The sequence below is a fragment of the Nuphar pumila genome, chromosome 2 (genome assembly GCF_984573655.1).
Source record: "Nuphar pumila chromosome 2, dmNupPumi1.hap1.1, whole genome shotgun sequence".
In the NCBI taxonomy this organism is placed as follows: Eukaryota; Viridiplantae; Streptophyta; class Magnoliopsida; order Nymphaeales; family Nymphaeaceae; genus Nuphar; species Nuphar pumila.
The window spans coordinates 15,429,247-15,451,160 of NC_143250.1; the positions used below are offsets into that span (position 1 = coordinate 15,429,247).

Consider the following 21,914-nt stretch of genomic DNA (forward strand, 5'->3'; position numbering starts at 1 on the left):
AATATGGTCTTCTTTGTCTTAAATTGCATTAAAACTTGAGAGTCTCAAGCATTTGCATCTTTTATGAAATACATGCATTATTGCATGTTTGATATTATTACGTTTTCGTATTTTGTTCAAGTATTGTGAGAGTGTCTTCGTACACTTCTTTTATAAAATATTTATGCTTGTATGCGTATTGTCTATTCATAGACATTTTCACATAGTACTCTCTTTTCAATAAAGAGATGTTCTTATTGCCTTCTTTAGGGCTTGTGTTTGTTTTTATCCCTTAATGGACTTGTAAGATTGTTTCTTTTAAAATGCTTCCGTAATATCTTAGTATATGTTGTCCTATATTTGCACGTTTAAGATTATTGCCATTTTGCATCTTGGTATACATATAATTGCAAATTATAAAGGCTTGATTTGTTTCTTGGATTATTCCAAATCCTTTCTCACACATGACATAGCTTAAATATTTCATGTTGTGTTTATTAAAGTTTTTTTTGTATAGTGAACATGATTGAACATAATTTCGTATATATGCATCATTATTATTATATGACATATTGTTGTGATTAATTATGTTGGACCTTTGAATCGACCCTCTTTGTAAAAATCACATATTTGGAAAATGTTTTCCCTAAGAATTCATTGCCTTTTTATGGCATTTTATCTTCTATCCATCACATGTTATATGATGCATCAAATTCTTTTTTTTATGGCCTTATTATTATATTAGAGATGATTGTTAAGGTGAGTTATGGGCACCTTGTGTTATGACATTTTAGATTGTCCACTTGCCATATTATAGATGGTGGTTGAGGTGAGTTATGGGCACCTTGGGACTCTAGAATGATTTGGTATATGAGTGTGTCACTAGTTTAATGTTGGCCATTGATCTTATGGATGCTCTTATTTATATATAAATGTGATGGATATATGATGTTTGAAACCTTAAAATGTCTTAAGGTATATTAAAATCAAGGTTTTTGGGATTATTGCCCAACCTTTTATTGTTTATGGATCTTATGAGTGCATTTACACATTTGTGTTTTGTGCTTTTATGCACAAGTGTTCTTAGTGTGTGTATATTCACACATTTATTTCAAAATATTGTTGTTATGAGTATTCTTTTTTAAGGATATCGTTCTTTTGATTCAAGGTTTTATTTATATGTTTGTCATTACAAGTTTTATTGCCTCAATAGTCTTCTTTTTATAACCCTTATCTAAGTGTCATCATATGTAGACAAGAATTTTATTACACATTTGTGTGTTGGTAGCCCTTTGTTGGCTTTGTTTCTCTTGTTCTAGTAGCTAAACACACTTGTCTTGAGTGTTATCATATATAGACAAGGCACATTGATTCACACCATGGTGTGTGATCTTTAGTCCATGTTGGCATTTGTGTCCTTGTTCTAGTCGCTGAGTTGTATGCCCATGGTTGACTTCTTTCACTCAATTCAAGTGCCATTTTATGTAGACAAGAGATTTATTGTGTTTTTAGCCCATGGTTGGCTTAATACTCTTGTTCTAGTAGCTGAACATACTTGATCTTGAGTGTATTTTTACATAGACAAGAGATGCTTTTTGTCCATGTTGGCGTGTATTCTCTTATTCTTGTCTTTGATGCACTCATTTCAAGTATTATTATATGTAGACAAGAGGTATTTATACACACCTTAGTGTGTGTCATTTGGCCTTTAATGACATTTTATTTATATTCTTGATCTAGTAGCTTATACACTTGATTTATGAGTTTTGGAGGACTAATGAGGTAGTTGCTTGTAATGGATGAACTACTATTGAAAATTGCAAAATTTCATTCATAACTTGTGTTTTTAGATACAAGTGAATGATATCCGTGATATGTTTTTTATCAAATTGATATTTTAGCATTTAATCTATATATGAAGTGCTTACAGTTTTTCAGCATCTTTTGTATTTGATATGCAAAATGAGTCTTTTGTCTCAAATGTTATTCATTTTTGAATCTTGGGTGGATGCTTTAATATATTTAGTCAAATCATGCTTCTTATATATGACATTTGTTTGACATAGATCTTCTCCCTAAAGATGTGAAAAACTCTATTGTTGATCTATGCGTGTTAAAATTATAAAGCCCTTGAAGTTCATATTCATCATGCTTTTGAACATTTGCATCCGTGTTCATTTTGACTAAAGTATGTTTGGAGCATGTTCATTAATGATTTTATTTAAGTGTTAATTCATTTCATGATAGTATATGCATATGCTCATTTAGGCCCTTCATTCAATAAAGCATATGTAGCTTATGCCTCTTCGTAGGCTTATTGTGGTGTCCCTTAGTGGACCATTTTGTTATTTCTCATTATGGGGTTGTGTTTGTCCAATATTGAACCTTATGAATGCATTATGCATTCTTGCAATTCGTTTTCGCTCACTCTTTAACATGATATTTGATTTTTGAAACTTTGGTTTTCTAAATTTTTCTTTTCATGCTAAAGTAATTATCCTATTATGCATAAATTTTTGCACCTTGTTGGGAATGTTCCATTTGAGTAAAGTGCAAAGATATTTTTTACTTGTTCTTTGTTGTTGTTTCTCAGGATCTTGAAAATAAGAGGAAAAGAAGTACCTTGAATAGATCATGGAAGGTGCTCATCGTTAAAGACGTTGGAGGAAGACATTTGCAATGGCATTCGTACGGAAGGCTCTTGAAGCCTTGAGAGTCTTCCTCCTGCTTTCTTCAATCTTTTCGTTCCCCCACGCAAAGTTTGAGGGGGGTGTTAAAATGTATCATTCAACCTTTGTAATATTATATATATTTTATATATATAAAGGATAATAATATTCATATATGGTATATATGCATATGTATTATCCTAATTATATATATAAAATATATATTTCTCTATTTATAGGCATAGGGGTAGTTTAAACATTTCACAATTTTACGCATATTCCATTTTGAATATGTTTTGTAATTTTACTTTTTATTTTTCTTTTTCTTTTTTTCTTTTTTGTGGTTTGCGCCAACTAGGGAGGCTCCCCAAAGAGTCGTTGGGGAGCCCCCAACGGTCACAAATGTGACCGTTGGGGGCTCCCAACGGCTCCTTTGGGAGCCCCCTATATGGCTCATCTCTTGTGTTATAAATAGGGGTCTCCCCCTTGTAATTCCTTCACTCCTTGGAGGAGCTTATGCTCCATTGTATAGGGTTTTTACCCTCTTCTTCCTATTTCTTTAATAATATTCAACTTATGACTTTAAGTCATATTTATCCATTTTATGAGTTTATGTATTAGCACTTGATGTGCTTGTGTTGTTCCCTTAAGTGGGTATATTCGCACTTAATGTGCATGTGTATGGGTTCATTATCGAACCTAAAATATTCAAAGTCACTTTCTAACACTCTCCTACTCTTCTTTCTCCTCTTCTTTTTTTGTGCCTGCAACACTACTATTAGTACCAGCCATACCTTTTTCCTTTGCTGCAGAACTTCCTACTTCTAATGCTACGCTAGGAGCCTAGGGATCAGAAATTGGGAGCTCATCTTTGTCCTCTTAGGGTTGTGCATACCCCATGTTTGCCTCACTCATATCTTTTTTTGTCTTTTTTTCTCAAACCAGTAAATAATTGTTGGCATTGTCATTTCATGGCATCCGACAGAGTCCTTGACGTGCAGGCCACAACGTTTATGTGTGTCCCAGTTAAATGATGCTTCAACCGAGAGATACCATCTGAAATAATAATATGACAATAGTTGCACTCGCTTTTCAACCGGTTTTTCACTAATTATTTGAGTGCTCCATTGCCATGCCGGATAATTTGATGCTATCTTCCCTCAAAAAAGCTCAGTAAAAAACAAATAATAGGGTTTTTTACCTTAACCCACTTCCTCGAGTGAAAAAATGATGGAAATGCACTCTTGATGAAATCACAAAAGGCCTCTCCCTTGCACATGGATCGTTCCCAAAATCGCTCTCGCGAGTCCTAGGGTGCGTGGATGAAAGTTTTGAGATCTGGTATAGCATCTACAGGACACAGAGAGAGAGAGAGAGAGAGAGAGAGAGAGAGAGAGAGAGAGAGAGAGAGAGAGCACAATGGCTGGGGCGACAATCAGAATACCCGACCTCCAAGCCCTAATCAATATATAAATAAATCAACAGTTATAAAACTATCCTTGTAATATCAGAGATATTACAAGGATGCCATTAATGAGAAATATACAACATGTGTTATATTAACATACCATGCGTATGGATCTCCAGATCCATACGCAAGCTATATTTTAACACCCTCCCTCAAGTTGTACGTGATTTTGGATCATGTACAACTTGCTCTTCAATAGCCAAAATTAACGTCCTGTTAACCCCTTGGTAAACAAGTCTGCCACTTGATCTTCTGTTTGAACATGATGTAGTTCTATCTCCTTCATCTCGACTTTCTGCCGTATGAAATGTTGATCAATCTCAATGTGCTTCGTTCTGCTATGCTGGATAGGATTACATGCAATGTTTATTGCGCTTTGATTGTCACATAGAAGAAAAGATTGAATAATTGTCTCCCCAAGATCACTCAATAAGTGTCTAATCCATGTGGCTTCTGCCGTGCCTGCAACCATCGATCTGTATTCAGCCTCTGTACTCGATCGTGCCACTGCCTTTTGTTTTCTGCTGCTGCAGAATACTAAATTGTGTCCAATATAAACACAATATCCAGAGACAGATCGTCTCTCATCTGGATCCCCTGCCCAATCTGCGTCTGTATAAGTGATGAGTTCATGTCCTCTATGCAAATTATCGTTCTTGCGATAAACAAGTCCGTCTCCTATAGTTCCTTTTAAATAGCGTAGAATGCGCTTCACAGCTTCCATATGACCCTCCGTTGGAGCATGCATAAACTGGGATACCTGATTGACAGCATAAACTATATCAGGTCTGGTAAAGGTCAAGTACTGTAACATTCCCACGAGACTTCTATACATTGTAGGGTTGACACAAAGATGACCATCTTCAGAGCTCAGCCTTTGATGTAATACACTAGGAGTACTGACTGGTTTGCAATTCGTCATGCCGGCTCTTTCCAGAAGGTCAAGAGTGTACTTGTGTTGCATGAGTGTCAATGTGTCTTGTTGTCTGTCAACTTCCACAACAAGAAAGTACCTCAACTCCCCTAAATCTTTCATCTTGAAAGTTTTCATTAAAAACTGCTTCACGTCTTGCACATGATTATCTGAACTCCCAGTGATCACAATGTCATCAACATATATAAGAAGAAGTATAACAATGTCTGCCTTTTGGTAAATAAAAAGTGAGTGATCCAGAGAGCATCTTCTAAAACCATAACTCTGAATTTGCATAGAGAAACTTTCAAACCAGGAACGAGACACCTGTTTCAACCCATACAGAGATTTCCTTAGTTTGCACACCCAGGCAGTAGGATCCTTCTTGGCATAACCAGGAGGTTGCTCCATATACACTTCTTCCTTTAAAATTCCATGCAAAAATGCATTTTTAACATCCATCTGGCTAAGGCTCCAACCTCGATCGACTGCTAGGGATATGATGACACGAATAGTACCCATTTTGACTACCAGACTAAAAGTTTCATCGTAGTCTTCACCATATTGTTGTGTGAATCCTCGAGCAACAAGTCGCGCCTTATATCTGTCAATACTTCCTTCAGGCTTATACTTTGTTTTATAAACCCATTTGGAGCCAACTACATTCTTTCCTTCTGGCCGAGGGACTATTTCCCAAGTCTGGCATTCATGAAGAGCTTCCATTTCTTCATTCATAGCTTCAGTCCAATGACGGGATTGAAGAGCTTGATTAAAACAAGTGGGTTCATCCTGTTTTGTGAGCTGAGACATAAACAACCGGAAATCAAGGAAGAAGGTCTCATAACTCACCCATCGTTGAATAGGATGCTTAATGCGTGACGGCCTTTGAGCCGAATCATTGGCGATGCTTTCCACATTCCTCTGCTCTGTATTTTTGTCCCGTTTAGTATATATCTGTCCAGAGAAGCGTTCTACTGGAGGTGGCTGAGCTGGAGACTCAATTGGAGATGATTCAACATGCATCTGTGAGTCATTCAATTCCCTACTCAAGCTGAAGGGAGGACAATTTGTCTGACATGTTTCTCCGGTATTAGCAAAAAGATCTGCGCTCATCCATGGATCATATACTTCTAATTCTCGAGATGGCAACGCTGCAGAGTCATTAACCTGAAAATTTCGTTCGTCAAAAACAACATTTTTGGAAGTCCTAATACGTTTTGTAGTAGGGTCATAGCATCTATAACCTTTGTATTCATCTTCATACCCAACAAATCTGCACTTGACAGCCTTGTCCTGAAACTTATTTCGCAGAGATGAATCAACATGTACATAACATACACAACCAAAAACACGCAGCTCATCGTAAGAGGGATGTTGCCCGAATAAAGTATAATAGGGAGATTTCCGATCCAAAAGTGCCATAGGAAGACGATTTATGATATGAACAGATGTGTGAAAAACTTCTGTCCAGAGACTAACGGGCACATTGCTATCATGTAACATGCTCATCGCGCTCTCGACAATATGCCTATGTTTCCTCTCTGCAACCCCATTTTGTTGAGGAGTATGAGGGCAAGAAACCTGTCGACTTATTCCTTTATCCCGAAGAAAGGCAATAAACTCGTTCGATGAATACTCTCCTCCACCATCACATTGTAAATGCACAATATCACAGGCAAACTTTGTTTTGACCATCGAATGGAATTCCCGAAATATTTGAAAAACTTCATGCTTGTGTTTTAGGAAATATATCCAAGTATAACGGGAATAGGAATCAATAAAGATAACATAGTAACGACTGCCAGAAAGAGAGGGAATAAGTGCAGGTCCCCAAACATCAGAACAAATAATCTCAAATGGCTTTGAAGCTCTTTTATTTATAATATAAAAAGGAAGAACATGACTTTTGCAGAGTTCGCATAAAGAACATTTATTATTATCATCAGAAAATGAACATAAACTAGACTCTAGAAGGAGACCATCAGATACAAGATTTTCAACGAAACCTCGACTACAATGTCCCAAACGACTATGCCAAATATCTGGCTTATTACAATGAGATGAATTAAAAACTTTCAATGAAGGAAAAAACAAAGACTCTGAAGGCGAAGACATTGAAGAATGCTTGGACGAGTGCAACTGGAGGACTGGGACTGAAGACGAAGACACTGAAGGAATCTCCTTGAAGACGTACATGTTTCCTTGTCGCTCCCCCTTAGCGAACGTCTCCTTCGTTCGTAGATCCTTAACATAAACAGAAGATGGAGTAAATTTGACAGAAGAATTCATATCGTCAACAAATTTAACTACAGAAACAATGTTCTTTTTAATATTAGGAGCAAGAAGGACATTGGACAAGTGAAGTGAGGACTTTGACATAGGGATATGTGCATTGCCAGTATGACTAATGGAGTGATAAGTTCCATCTCCCGTAACTATACTACCTTTTTCAAAGTAAGGCAATAAGTGAGATAACTTACCCGCATTACCCGTAACATGCGTGGTGGCACCTGAATCAACATACCATTCGCCTTGTTCATTTTGCTTGATCGACATCTGTGACAATGCTGATAACAAAAGTTGTTGCACATCTGTGGATGGCACTTTTGTGTCCAGAGCAGTAGCTGATTTATTCTCAATTTTGTTTATTTTTCCTCTATTCTGTGGATTGAACTAACAATCAGCTTTCACATGTCCTCTTTTGTTACATAAGAAACAAGTGGGCACTCTCCTCTGATTCCCTGTATTAAAAGCCCCTGAAATATTAGGTGTAGGCAAGATACCACGTCCTCCCTGCCCGAAACGTCCGCGGCCTCTGCCTCCTTGATGACCTCCATTCCCTCGTCCAAAACCTACAGAAGTGTCCATGGCCAAAACTGAATGAGGACGAGCTGATTCATTTCCTTCTGCCCTTTGCTTCATAATCATCTCATGCTGAAGAAGTTTCGCTTGGAGGTCATCAAAAGTAGGCAAGTGAGGGAGGCAAGATAAAGCTGTGGTAAACATGTCAAAATCAGGACCCAATCCATTGAGAAGTTGTTGAACTTTATCTTTATCTGCAATAGCACTTCCAACAACAGCCAATTGATCAGTGATACTCTTCAAGCGGCCTATGTATTCCATGACTGTCATGGAGCCTTTCTTCAAACTTTGAAATTCATGTTTTAAGTACATAACTCGGGCTTCTGATATCTGAGAGTATGTCTGAGACAACTTACTCCACAGATCTGCCGCAGTGCAATCATCTGAAAGAGTAACCAACACTTCTTGAGAGAGTGTTGACGTAATATAAGCAACCAAAGACTAATCCCGCTTCCTCCAAGCTGTATACTCTGGATTCTTAATGGAAATGGTAATTGTGTCACCCTTCTCATCATTGGTTTCCTGCAAAATAAGCCGTGGTGGTATAGGAACTAAACCATCTAAATGTTCATCGAGATCCTGACTCCGTATAAAAGGAAGGATTTGCCTTTTGCAGGTCAAAAAATTAGAATGAGTAAGTTTTTCTGTAACGAGCTGACTCAAGAAATTGGCAGAGGGACCGGATGACGAAGATGAAGAATAATCCATATCAGTGGAATAATGAATAAGCAAAACACGATGAATGAAAAGAAATAAACAGATTTGAGATCACTTAATCAATCAGTAAAAAAACTGTAATAGGGCATATACCTGTACGACCAAAAGTGCTGCACAAAGAACACTAAAACAGCAAAGAGGAAAGGAAACAGCAGTTGGTGATGTTTAGGCAAGAGAAAAAAAATTGGAACCAGCACAGACGATAGAGTAACAGAAAAGAAGGAACTTGGGATGAACACAGTCGATGAACACGCTGTTCACGCTGAAAGGAAAATAAAGGTACCAACTTTCAGAAGGGTCTAGTTTATGTTCTGGGCTGAACACGCTGTTCACGCTGAACACGCTGTTCTCGATCTGATGAACACGCTGTTCACGCTGAACATGCTGTTCTCGATCTGATGAACACGCTGTTCACGCTGAACATGCTGTTCTCGATCTGCTGATTGCTGCTGTTCACGATCGGGAAATGGGTGCTGATGAGATTTGGGATGAACACGCTGTTCACGCTGTTCTCTGCTGATTGCTGCTGTTCACGATCGAGAGATGGGTGCTGTTCACGATCTGCTATTTCAGAATTTCTTCACCCACGCTGTTCACGATCTGCTATTCCAGATCTTCACGCACGCTGTTCACGATCTGCTATTCCAGATCTTCTTCACCCACGTTGTTCACGATCTGCTATTCCAGATCTTCTTCACGCAAGCTTTGATACCATGAAAGTTTTGAGATCTGGTATAGCATCTACAGGACACACACAGAGAGAGAGAGAGAGAGAGAGAGAGAGAGAGAGAGAGAGAGAGCACAATGGCTGGGGCGGCAATCAGAATACCCGACCTCCAAGCCCTAATCAATATATAAATAAATCAACAGTTATACAACTATCCTTGTAATATCAGAGATATTACAAGGATGCCATTAATGAGAAATATACAGCATGTGTTATATTAACATACCATGCGTATGGATCTGGATCCAGATCCATACGCAAGCTATATTTTAACAGTGGATACCTCTCTAATGGCCTCTATACAAATGAGGGAGTCGACCCTCAAGTGATCTTTAAAACCCAAAAATGAAAAATATTTTTTTTGCCCCTTTTAAGTGTGCCAACCTGTATCGTACGATATAGGTACGATACACACTCGTACGATATGGGCAACCTTGATATAAACTATATAGTGTCAATGTGATTCAAGGAACCATGAATCCATAATTTCTTTAAATTCAACGCAGACCTTGGCTGAAATCTATTCATATTTAGAAGGCAGAGAGAAGGCATTTCCAAAGGTTTTTGTTCTAGAAAAATAATAAAGCACATGGAATATTATTATCTAACAGTGCAGGTCGCAGGGGTAGTTGGCACACATGTCAAGGCTGATCAGGATCTTTTAACTTTTTCTGATGGTATTTAGTTGGCTAAACACACAGATGGCAATGCCTATTTTCTTGCAGAGATGAATTAAAAGGATACCTTCGTTTGGTGCTTTTGAGTCTAGATGGAAAGTGTCCCAGTATCATGGGGAATGGTATTGCAAATATCCTGAAGCATGAGTAATAAGCTAGACTAATCAGCTTGTTGTATATAGTTTTCTGCTGTTAGCATGTTGTGTTGATGTTATGTGGAGGTTAGTTGTGCAGTTTTGTAATCAATGAGTAAAATTTCATGCAGACTGTGGTTCTGGTATTGGAAGAGTTACAAAGAATCTTCTTCTTAGATATTTTAATGAGGTAAGAATAACAGAATATCATTCTTTTTCCCCCTTTCTTGCTTTCAGTATGGTGTTTCTAGTCAACAACTCATGGTGGGTACCCACTCTCTTATCTGTGATGGTTAGATGCGGAAAAAGGAACATGAATGGCAAGATCATGTTTGATTCTTGCTGGTCGTTTTATCAGATATGGTTTATTTGTATCATTTGCTAGTGACCTGGTTTGTTAGCTATGGATATTACTATGAAAAGATCATTCTAAAGAATTATATTCTAAGATTATTTTGTTGTTTAAACTTTGTTTTTAGTTTTATCCACTCATTTTGACTTGATTGGTTAAATAAATGGATAATTTTTCTGCTTTATGTACTAATCGCACTTGTGGATAACGTGCAATAACAATAATGTGATATACCTATTCATGCAGTGCCTTTTCAACAAGGATTTGTTAATTCAAGTGACCTCTTTCTTTTTACCTATCTGGTCATTTACAATTGCGGGGCTACCTAAGATACCAGCTCATGAAATGACAATCATGCATGCCAAAGTGCGTCTTCAACCAACAGAGCTTTCAACAATCTGGAAAATGTCAAGATGATCATATATTACTATGTTGTTTTTCATTCTAAAGTTGTGATATTCATTTAAAAAAGAAATCATTTAGTTCATTTACTATGTTACCATTTGGTTTTATGCCTGGAAGATCAACTATGGAAGCTATACATCTTCTTAGACAACTTATTGAAAGATATAGAGAGAGGAACAAAGATTTGCATATGGTTTTTATTGATTTAGAGAAGGCATACGATAGAGTACCTAGGGACGTTCTCTGGTGGACAATGATGAAGAAAGGTGTTTCTCTCAAGTACATTAGTATAATTAAAGATATGTATGAAGGAGTAGTAACCAATGTCCGCACTTGTGGAGGGGTGACAACCAATTTTCCGATAACGGTTGGGTTACATCAAGGATCTGCTTTAAGCCCTTTCCTATTTGCGATAGTGATGGATGAGCTTACGAGATCAATTCAAGAAAATGTACCGTGGTGTATGTTGTTTGCTGATGATATTGTTTTGATTGATGAGTCTAGAGCTGGGGTTAATGCTAAGTTAGAATTATGGAGACAGACATTGGAAGCTAGAGGTTTTAAGTTGAGTAAGAGTAAGACTGAATATATGGAATGTCGGTTTAGTAAGCAACGAAGTAGTGATGGGAGTGTAGTGAAGCTTGGTGAGCAAGATATACCGGTGAATGATTATTTCAAATATTTGGGATCCATCATTCAAAAGTATGGAGAAATTGATGGAGATGTAAATCATAGGATAAAGGTTGGGTGGATGAAATGGAAAAGTGCTACTGGAGTGCTGTGCGATCGTAGAATGCCATTGCGGTTGAAGGGAAAGTTTTATAGGACGACTATTAGACCCGCTTTACTATATGGTACGGAATGTTGGGCTGCCAAGAGACATCATATTCAAAAAATGAGTGTAGCTGAGATGCGGATGCTTAGATGGATGTGTGGAAATACAATAAAAGATAAGATTCGGAACGAAGAGATACGTAAGAAGGTAGGTGTTGCACCCATTGAAAATAAGATGCGAGAGAATCGTTTACGGTGGTTTGGACATATTCGGCGAAGGCCTAATGATGCTCCAGTTAGAAGGTTGGAGAAATGGGAAAATATATTAGTTAAAAGAGGTCGGGGTAGGCCTAGGAAGACTTGGATGGAGATGATAGGAAAGGATATGAATGCTTTGAACCTCACCGAGGACATGGCGTTGGATAGAAATGATTGGAGGAAAAGGATTCATGTGGAAGACCCAAAATGAATTTCTTTTTTGGTTCATATCGCTGACCCCAATTGTTTTGGGATGAAGGCGTAGTTGTTGTTGTTGTGATTGTTTTCTTCTCTGACTACTATAAATATGTTCTTTTATATTATTTCTGTTCATTCTACTTGGAAACTCCACAGAGATGCTGTTTTCTCTAATAGCTGTTTTGTTTGATATGCCTTGGATTAGGTTGATCTTGTTGAGCCAGTTTCACATTTTTTAGAGACAGCTCGTGAAAGTTTGGCTGTGGAAGAAGAGTTAGGTTCTGAAATGCACAAGGCTGTGAACTTCTATTGTGTACCTCTTCAGGTAATATGTTTTCTCCTGAAATCTTCTCTTCTCATGTGAACTCATTCATTGACTAACAAACTAGTTTCCCATGACAGGAATTCACCCCCGAAGTTGGAAGATATGATGTCATATGGGTCCAGTGGTGCATAGGTCAGCTTGCAGACGAAGATTTTGTTTCATTTTTTAGACGGGCAAAGGTTGCTTTACTTATTAACTTGATTAAACTAAAATTAGTTGGTATTAAGATTATAGTTCTTTTAACTTTGGATTACTTGTTCTGGACCTGTTTGTTTCAAATGTCGGAAATTGTTTTTCACAGTTAGCTACATCACTGCAAGTTGCATTTTTCAAAATTCTATTGTTTGGAGAGTGTTGAACTGTTGATTGTAGACTAGTCGTTTTAGCCATTGTACAAAGATGATTTCACTGTTTTTGGCTTATTTGAGGATGTCCTTTTACTAGTAATCAAATTTCAGTAGTTCTGTTAAGGACTACTAGCAGGAGCATTTTTGATATTTTAATTAGGATCAGCCAAGCAGTGGCAGATTATAAGATTGGATATGCTTTTTATTTATGCTATCTCTTGTGACTTCTGATGGAATTTGTGTTATTCTTCATTGCTATTTGTAATTACTCCAATAGGGCTCTGTTTGGGAGCCTATGTTGGAAAGGGTGATGGGAGAGGCGACTAAATCCACTGATTTGGCAACAACATCCTTGGTAGGATGTTTTTGAAATCCGGTGTTTTTAATGACGTCCCCCCTCCCAACTCCACCCTGGTATCCTTCTCCCCTCCCAAAACCTCGATACCAAGAGGCGGAGATGATGGGATTCCGTGAATTTCCCGTCGCTTCTCCCCAAAATGGCTCCCAAACAGAGCCTAGGGCTAATAGTGTTTTGGTATAAATGGTAGACCTGCATTGTTGCCCTTCACTAATGAAGAGATGGTGGCTATGACTGCTTCTTTCTCTTATCCTCTGCTATAACAGATTCCCTTTGAGAGTTTTCATGGTATTAGAGCACCATGTCACTGTGGGTTAGTCAATCCCCTTCTCTTAACATGTTTTTCTTACTATTTCTCTTCTTTTTCCTTCTTCTTCACCAGTTTTTACTTTTTCCTTTTCCCTCTTGCATCTTTCTTTTATTCTTCATATTCTCCTTTTCTTTCTATTTTCTTTATCAGTTTGCCTACAATCTTTATCTCTTCTTGTTTGTGCCAATGCAACTGCTGATATCAACCCTATCAGTTTCCTGAGCCTGCAGCCTAATATTTGACATTGAGTCTGTGTTAGGTCATAGATCTGACCCTATCTTAATATGCTTTGAGATATGTATTGACTTCCATGGACCACTATTTCCTTCCCTAGAGTTGGGATAAACCTGACTCCTGATTCCGTGCTCTAAACATCATGTAAAATAAGAAAATCTTTCCTTCAAAGTGGAGGAGAGTATTCATTTCATGCCTTTCAGTTTCAGGTGTACCTCTGGGGCGTGTTTGATATGTGGGACAAACGTTGTGTGGGTACAACGCGATTTTCGTGTTCTGAACTTTGTTCGTCATCGAAAAGATATGGATTGCCATGGTGTGCACGTCGTGGTGGTGCCTATGGTGATGCGCGTGTTGCTAAGTGGAAGGCCCATGCCGATAACTATGGCATGCAGTAGAGGCACGAAGCAACGCAAGACACTTGATAGCATTTTGACAAGCAAGCCTTGGTGTGCACCTTCTATCTCAAGTGCATTTGCTCATCCTTCCATGCTCTATGCCACAAGAGCATCTTGTGCCACCTGCAACCATGTTCTATGCTTCGGGGGCATCTTGTGCCACCTGCGACTCAACTTCATGTCCGCCATTAGAGGCCTTCCATACAGAATTTGCTACTTGCCGTTTGGTATTCCTCTACTCATTCATATATGGGGAACACATCCGTGAAGTCAAAACATGAAAAGGAGCAACTTCACCCAGGGGTGCCACATCAATGCTGATACGGGCCTGCCCCAAACTTCGGGCCTGCTTTCCTCTATGCAAGTTGAGAATTTTCTACCCGAGATCGAAAATTTGCTAACACATTCATATATGAGGAAGACCATGGTGCTGTTGGTTCAACTAAATACTATACTTCATTTGGGAGCACTTCCAGGAATTTGGCCAAGTAAAAATTTATGGTTTTTCAAGTATTTTTTGGGTTCCTCTTTGTGACGGGGTCAAATCCTAAAATATCTATATAGGGACCCTTTCTCTTGGCTTGCATTGATATGCCAACCATGTGGTCTTGGAGAGACAACGCCTATATCTCATGGGTAGCACATCAGTGTGCATGGGGATGCCCATGAGTATGCAAATTCCCTTCTTGGGCATCTAAAGCATGCATTGGGGCCTGCTCTTGCTCCCTACTGTGTTGTCTAACCTCACACCCTTGCAAGGGGCTCAACGAGTGCATGTCGAATCACAGTGATTCCGCTTGGCTAGGGAGTTTCACAAAGTCATTCTAGCAATTGACTCCTGTTGGAGATCGCAAGACCTTTCTACACCACTATTGGAGGTCTTTCGTAGGGCCCACTATATGCCCCATGGGCCCATAGGTCCCAGGACTCGATGTTTGCCCCGTTTGGTGCCTCTTTGGTGATAAATTTCCTTATGAACTGACGTGATCTGTTGAAGGTATGAGAAAAGTAAGGGGAAAGGAGAGAGGTTTCAGAAATCGGCAGCCACTGTTAACCTTGTTGCTTCATTAGTAATGCTTCATTAGTCTTAATAGGGTTACAATAATCTTTTACAAGGACAAAAGTGCCCCTTATTAGTAACACATGTTACATTAGAATACAAAGGAAATAAAACTCGTGATTGGATATGGATCCTTTATCGGATCCATATCCAATCCATATTTCATATTCTAATACTCTCCCTCAAGTTGTGCATGGGGTTGAACCATGTGCAACTTGTTCTTCAGATACCAGAAGCGGTGACTTGTGAGACCTTTTGTAAACATATCGGCAACTTGGTCTTCTGAAGGCACATAAACTGGTTCAATCTCTTTGTCGGCTATCTTTTGTCTGATGAAATGTTGATCAATCTCAATATGCTTAGTCCGACTGTGATGAATAGGATTGAATGCAATTTGTATAGCACTTCTATTATCACACATAAGTGTTGAATTTGAGATATCCTCTCCCATCTTTGTAAGTAGATGCATAATCCAAGTCACTTCTGCTGTGGCAGCTGCCATAGATCTATACTCTGCCTCTGTGCTAGATCTTGCCACAGCCTTCTGTTTTCTGCTACTCCATGAGACAAGATTTCTTCCAATGAAAACACAGTATCCTGAAAGAGACCTCCTCTCATCTGGATCCCCTGCCCAGTCTGCATCTGTATAGGCCAGTATGTCATGTTTTGGTGACTTGCATGAAGATTGAATATATGTGAGTCCATCACCCACCGTTCCTTTTAGATAGCGATGGATGCGTTTGACAGCATCCATGTGACCAGTCTTTGGTTCATGCATAAATTGAGATACTTGATTAACAAAATATACAATGTCTGGTCTAGTAAAAGTAAGGTATTGTAGCATACCCACTAAAATGCGATACTTGACTGCATCAGGATATAACTCACCATCACAAATACTGAGCCTTTGGTTGACAACACTAGGTGTGGGTAGAGGTTTACAATCTGTCATTTCTGCTTTACCCAGAAGATCAAGAGTATATTTATGTTGAGTTAATGGCATTTTTTCATCTTGTCCGTCTACCTCTACACCAAGAAAATATCTCAACTCCCTAAGGTCTTTCATTTTGAACCGCATACTCAACAAAACTTTAATTCGCTGAATGTGGTCTGGAGCATTACCAGTGATAACAATATCATCAACATATATGAGTAAGAAAACCATAGTGGTACCGTTCCTATATATAAACAGAGAATGGTCAAGTTGGGAACGAAAGAAACCATGTTTCTGGATTTCTAAGGAAAAACTTTCAAACCATGACCTATAAGCTTGCTTCAATCCATACAAAGCTCTGGTTAATTTGCATACATATTCTTTTGGGTCTCCCTCTGCATAACCTTGAGGCTGCTCCATGTAGACCTCTTCCTTTAAGTCCCCATGAAGGAATGCATTCTTAACATCAAGCTGACTAAGGATCCAACCATGTTCAATCGCCAAGCCAAGTATAATGCGGATAGTTTCCATTTTTACCACTGGGATGAATGTCTCATCATAATCCTGACCATATTCTTGAGTGAAACCCTTGGCTACAAGACGCGCCTTGTACCGTTCAATGCTACCATCCGGTTTATATTTAATTTTATAAACCCATTTGGAACCAACAACATTTTTATCTGGAGGACGACCAACTATCTCCCATGTTTGACACTCATGAAGTGCCTCGATCTCCTCATTCATCGCTTCAATCCATTTGTTGGATTGGATAGCTTGATGAAAACCAAGAGGTTCATCGTGTTTTTCAATCTGGGATAGAAAAATCTGAAAGTCCATAGAAAAGTTGTCATAACTAACCCACTTTTCAATAGGATGTCTTATCCTGCCTGATCTTCTTGGTGCTTCTCTGTTATTAGACAATGCAATGTGTTCTTCAGCAGGTACATTCGTTTGCTCTCTAGGGCTCCTGATATACACATTACCTTTGTATCTCAGACACTCTGCTTGTGATGCATCATCTGAAACTGTCTCACCATGTATGTTTTTAGGAGTCAAAATAGTATGCTCGACAGCATGTGAAATAAGTTCAACACTAAGCCATGGGTCATACCAATTAGCAACTGCGCCAATATGTTCACGATTGACGTCTGCTTCTTTTCCCAAAAAACTATTTTCATCAAAAACAACATTTATGGAAATTCTAATCTTCTTATTGGCAGGATCATAGCACCTGTAACCCTTGTGTTCATCTGCATAACCTACAAATTGGCATATAGAGGTTTTGTCCTGAAATTTAGTCCTCATAGATTTGTCAATATGTACATAACATGTGCATCCAAAAACTCGTAACTCATTATAATCGGGATGTGCACCAAAGAGAACATAATAGGGAGATTGATTTTCAAGAATAGGCATAGGAAGACGATTTATCACATGAGTGGCAGTGTGAAAAGCTTCAGTCCAAAGACTAATGGGTAAATTACTCCCATGCATCATACTCATTGCACTTTCCACAATATGTCTGTGTTTACGTTCAGCAATTCCATTTTGTTGTGGAGTGTACGGGCAAGAAACTCTACGATGCATCCCATTATCTTGGAGAAAATCTAAGAATTCTTTGGAGGAATACTCACCACCTCCATCACATTGGAGAATTTGGATATTTTGAGAGAATTGATTTTTAATAGGCATGAAAGTGACGAAAAATGGAAAAAACTTCTGATTTGTGTTTCATAAAGAATATCCAGGTAAAACGAGAGAAACCATCAATAAAAGATACATAATATTTACTTCCAGAAGAGGAAGGATTAGGGGTTGGGCCCCAAACATCTGAACATATTATCTCAAAGGGCATGCAAGCTCTTTTATTTATTTGATGAAAAGGGAGTACATGTCTTTTGCAGACCTGACAACTGGGACATATTTTATCCTTCAATAAAGGTGAAACAGACTCTGAAAGAAAACCATTGGACACTAACTTTTCAATAAAGACTTGACTACAATGACCAAGACGAGAATGCCGGAGATCTGACTTATTACATTTGGATGTACTTAGGACGCTTTTAGAGACGAGATCAGACTTGGGCTTCAGGACACTGGAGGTTGGATCTTTATTAAAGACATACATGTCTCCACGTCGCTCTCCTTTAGCGAACATCTCCTTCGTTTGAAGATCCTTGACAAAGACAAAAGTAGGAGTAAATTCCACAAAAGAATTGGTAGAATCAACAAGCTTAGAAATAAATACAATATTTTTATTTATGTTCAGTGCATGAACAACATCAGATAAAGGGATAGATGACTTAGACAAAGGAATGAGGACATTGCCTATGTTTGAAATAGGGTGGTGAGTCCTATCTCCGGTTACAATATTAGATTTACCAAAATAGGGAGTCAAAGTAAAGAACTTATCTGCATTGCCAGTGACATGGGTTGCTGCCCCAGAGTCAACATACCATATTCCATCATCATTCTGCTTCAGATTCAAGTTGGCCATAGCATATAGTAGAAGATCCTTAGCATCATCACTGACCCGAAATGTACCTGCAGTTTCTGATATACCAACATTTCTAGTGTTTTGCATTCTATTCCGATTTTGTGGGTTGAACCAACAATTGTCCTTGATATGACCTCGTTTGTTACACTGATAGCATGTGGGAACATTCTTTGAAAAATTGACATTGGAAGTTGGTGTAGGTAGTAACCCACGTCCACCCTGGATTGGATTTCCCTTGCCTCTGCCACGTCCTCCTCGTGCACGATCAACTATTACCCCTGTGGCAAGAACCTCATGCGTAGATGATTGTCCTGTTGAAGCTTCAGACATGCTTTTCAGTGTCATCTCATGCTGAAAGAGTTTGGCGCGTAATTCCTCAAAGGAGAGCAACATAGGCTTGCATAATAAGGATGTAACAAGAACATGATATTCTGATCCCAGGGCATTCAGTGTTTGCTGCACCTTTTCTTTATCTGAGACTGGACATCCAACCATGGCTAATTGATCTGTGATGCTTTTGATTTGATTTAAGAATTCAATAATGCTCATTGTATCCTTTTTTAACATCTGAAATTCGCGTTTAAGAAACAACACTTTAGCCTCTGATATTTGAGAGTAGGTCTGAGCTAAAGCATCCCACAAAACCTTAGATGTGCAATCATCAGGAATGGAAATCAAGACTTCTTGTGATAATGTGGAAATGATGTATGCGACAAGTGCCTGATGACGCTTCAACCAAGTAACAAATGCAGGGTTGCGAATAATATTCGACAATCCTCCATCCTCTTTGGCTTCGGTTGTGATAAATTCTGGAGGCATTGGAATCGATCCATCCAAGTGGCCTGAAAGATCTTGACTCCGAATAAAAGGGGCAATCTGCCTTTTCCAAGTCAAATAGTTGTTGGTAGTTAACTTTTCTGAAACTAACTGCCCCAGGAAACTGGAAGAGAAACCCGAATTACCTGAAGAATCCATTGATAGACTGTTTGACAGCGGAAAGAAACTGGTGGCGGGGACAGAAAATAAAGGACTGACAAAGAATTAAGATAAATGAAAATAAGTAGGTGTGGCAGACAGATTTGAGGGCTAATAGCAGATCTGAAAATATTTTCAGATCTGCGACAGACAAAGTGATCACTAAAGGTTGTGACAAAGACAAAATAGCAGATCTGAAGGGATTTCAGATCTGCGAGGAATAGAAGAAACTCGAATTAGACAATGATCACCAGGAATAGAAGAGCGGACTGATAGCAGATCTGTCACAGCTTTCAGATTTGCGACAGAGAGAGAGAGAGACAATAATAAATCTGAAAGTATTTCAGATCTACAACACAGCAGATCTAAAGGGATTTCAGATCTGCAAGATAATAGAAGAAAAGAAATAGATCTGGGAAACTATCAAATCTACGACAGAGCTTTCAGATTTGCGACAGAGAGAGAGAGGCGATAATAAATCTGAAGGTATTTCAGATCTACGACATAGCATATCTGAAGGGATTTCAGATCTGCAAGATAATAGAAGAAAAGAAATAGATCTGGGAAACTATCAGATCTATGGCAGATTGACACTTAAAGAAACATAAATAACAAAAAAGAAAAGAAGGATGAGTTAAGATCACGTGACCTACCAACTTTCACGCTGAAAAAGGGATCTGCTGAGATAGAAGAAAGGAGATTTCAGATCTGCGAGTTTTCAGATCTGTCAGAAACTGTTCACACTGGAACCTGTTCACGCTGAAAAGGGATCTGCTGTTCACGTTGACCAGGCACGTGATCTGCCAACTTTCAGATCTGCGAACTGCCAACTTTTCATGCTGACCAGGCACGAGTTTTCAGATATTCTTCACGCACAGGATTAATCCTGCTCTGATACCATGATAAATTTACTTATGAACTGACGTGATCTGTTGAAGGTATGAGAAAAGTAAGGAGAAAGGAGAGAGGTTTCAGAAATCGGCAGCCACTGTTAACCTTGTAGCTGCAGTAATGCTTCATTAGTCTTAATAGGGTTACAATAATCTTTTACAAGGACAAAAGTGCCCCTTATTAGTAACACATGTTACATTAGAATACAAAGGAAATAAAACTCGTGATTGGATATGGATCCTTTATCAGATCCATATCCAATCCATATTCCATATTCTAATATTTGGAACTCAATGCTCTCTAATGTCCATGATGCTTGTTCTGATGCGTTGTTGGCTATTCGACCCTCGATTGCTCGTGCACTCATCACAGGAAGGTGACACACATGTCCTTCATTGGCTTGGTTGCTTTCATTCCAAAGGCATGGCTTTGCCATGTGTTCGACTCGCTCGACTTTGCTTCCTTAAGACTTCTGCTTGTGTTAAGCGTGCATTGGATATGCACGACCTTGAATCCGCTTCCGCACTCTCTAAGGCTGACATAGATCATCACTCCAAAGCTTTTGCACTTCCTCTAAGGCGAATTACATGCCGGTCATGGTGCAAAGAGTCCGCCAAGCCCCCTCTCTGCGCAATGAAAGGAAGGGTAACTTTTTGCTCTTAACAACACAGCGTTGTCATGCCTTTGATACACGTGGACAATGCACGCCGCATGAGACATGCTTAAAGGGGCCATGTTGAATGCGCCAGTCACACCCCTAACGGTGCAACTAGCACATGCTGGACAAACGCCATGCAGTGTTTGCTCTGCGTATCAAACACCCCCTTAGGGACAATAGAATAGAACATTGAATTTCTTGTTATCATAATTCTTAGCAAATCTACTTGCTGTAATTTGTTCGTGGTAACCACACTCAGCTTTTCTAATGAAAGTTTTTTCTTTCCTTAAAAAAGAAAATCCTTAGCAAATGATGTTTAAAAAAGGAAACATAGGCACATAATAGAATACAATTAAATATTTTTTATATTCTTTAGCTTATAAATAATGCAAATCCTTTTTTTTTTTCCTGGATATTCAATCCAGCAAATCTCTTGCTGGTCCACCACTACATTAGAGTAGGCCAACTTCACTTTTTGGCTTCATGTTGCAAGCTAGACTGGCCCTGTATCTATGTTATTTTGTCAACCGTCTTCTGCATATCTTAGTTTAACTACCAGGCAAACTTGATTATGTGGTATCACTAGTTTCTTGCAAGTAATAAAGGCAATCCTTGTTCTGTCACTTGCCTTGCTTATGTGTGTTGTAAATAATATTGATTTGAGGTTCATTCCAACTTAAGACCGGTCTATGGAAGCATCTACCAAATTCTTCAAGGTAAACAGCTAGCAGCCAGTCTCATGCTTCACCAATTTCTATCAAGAAACAAAATCATTCCGTGTGCGACTCTTACCA

At 38.7% G+C, this 21,914-nt stretch overlaps 1 protein-coding gene across 1 annotated transcript in view; it reads left to right on the plus strand.

The window, feature by feature from the left end:
- Window positions 1-21,914, plus strand: part of LOC149844857 (alpha amino-terminal protein methyltransferase) — a 46,169-nt gene that overhangs the window by 5,428 nt on the left and 18,827 nt on the right. Inside the window, exons 3-5 of the mRNA XM_089995329.1 lie at window positions 10,278-10,336; window positions 12,339-12,458; window positions 12,536-12,637. Coding sequence (XP_089851455.1) covers window positions 10,278-10,336; window positions 12,339-12,458; window positions 12,536-12,637 — 281 coding nt within the window. The remainder of the gene's footprint in view (window positions 1-10,277; window positions 10,337-12,338; window positions 12,459-12,535; window positions 12,638-21,914) is intronic.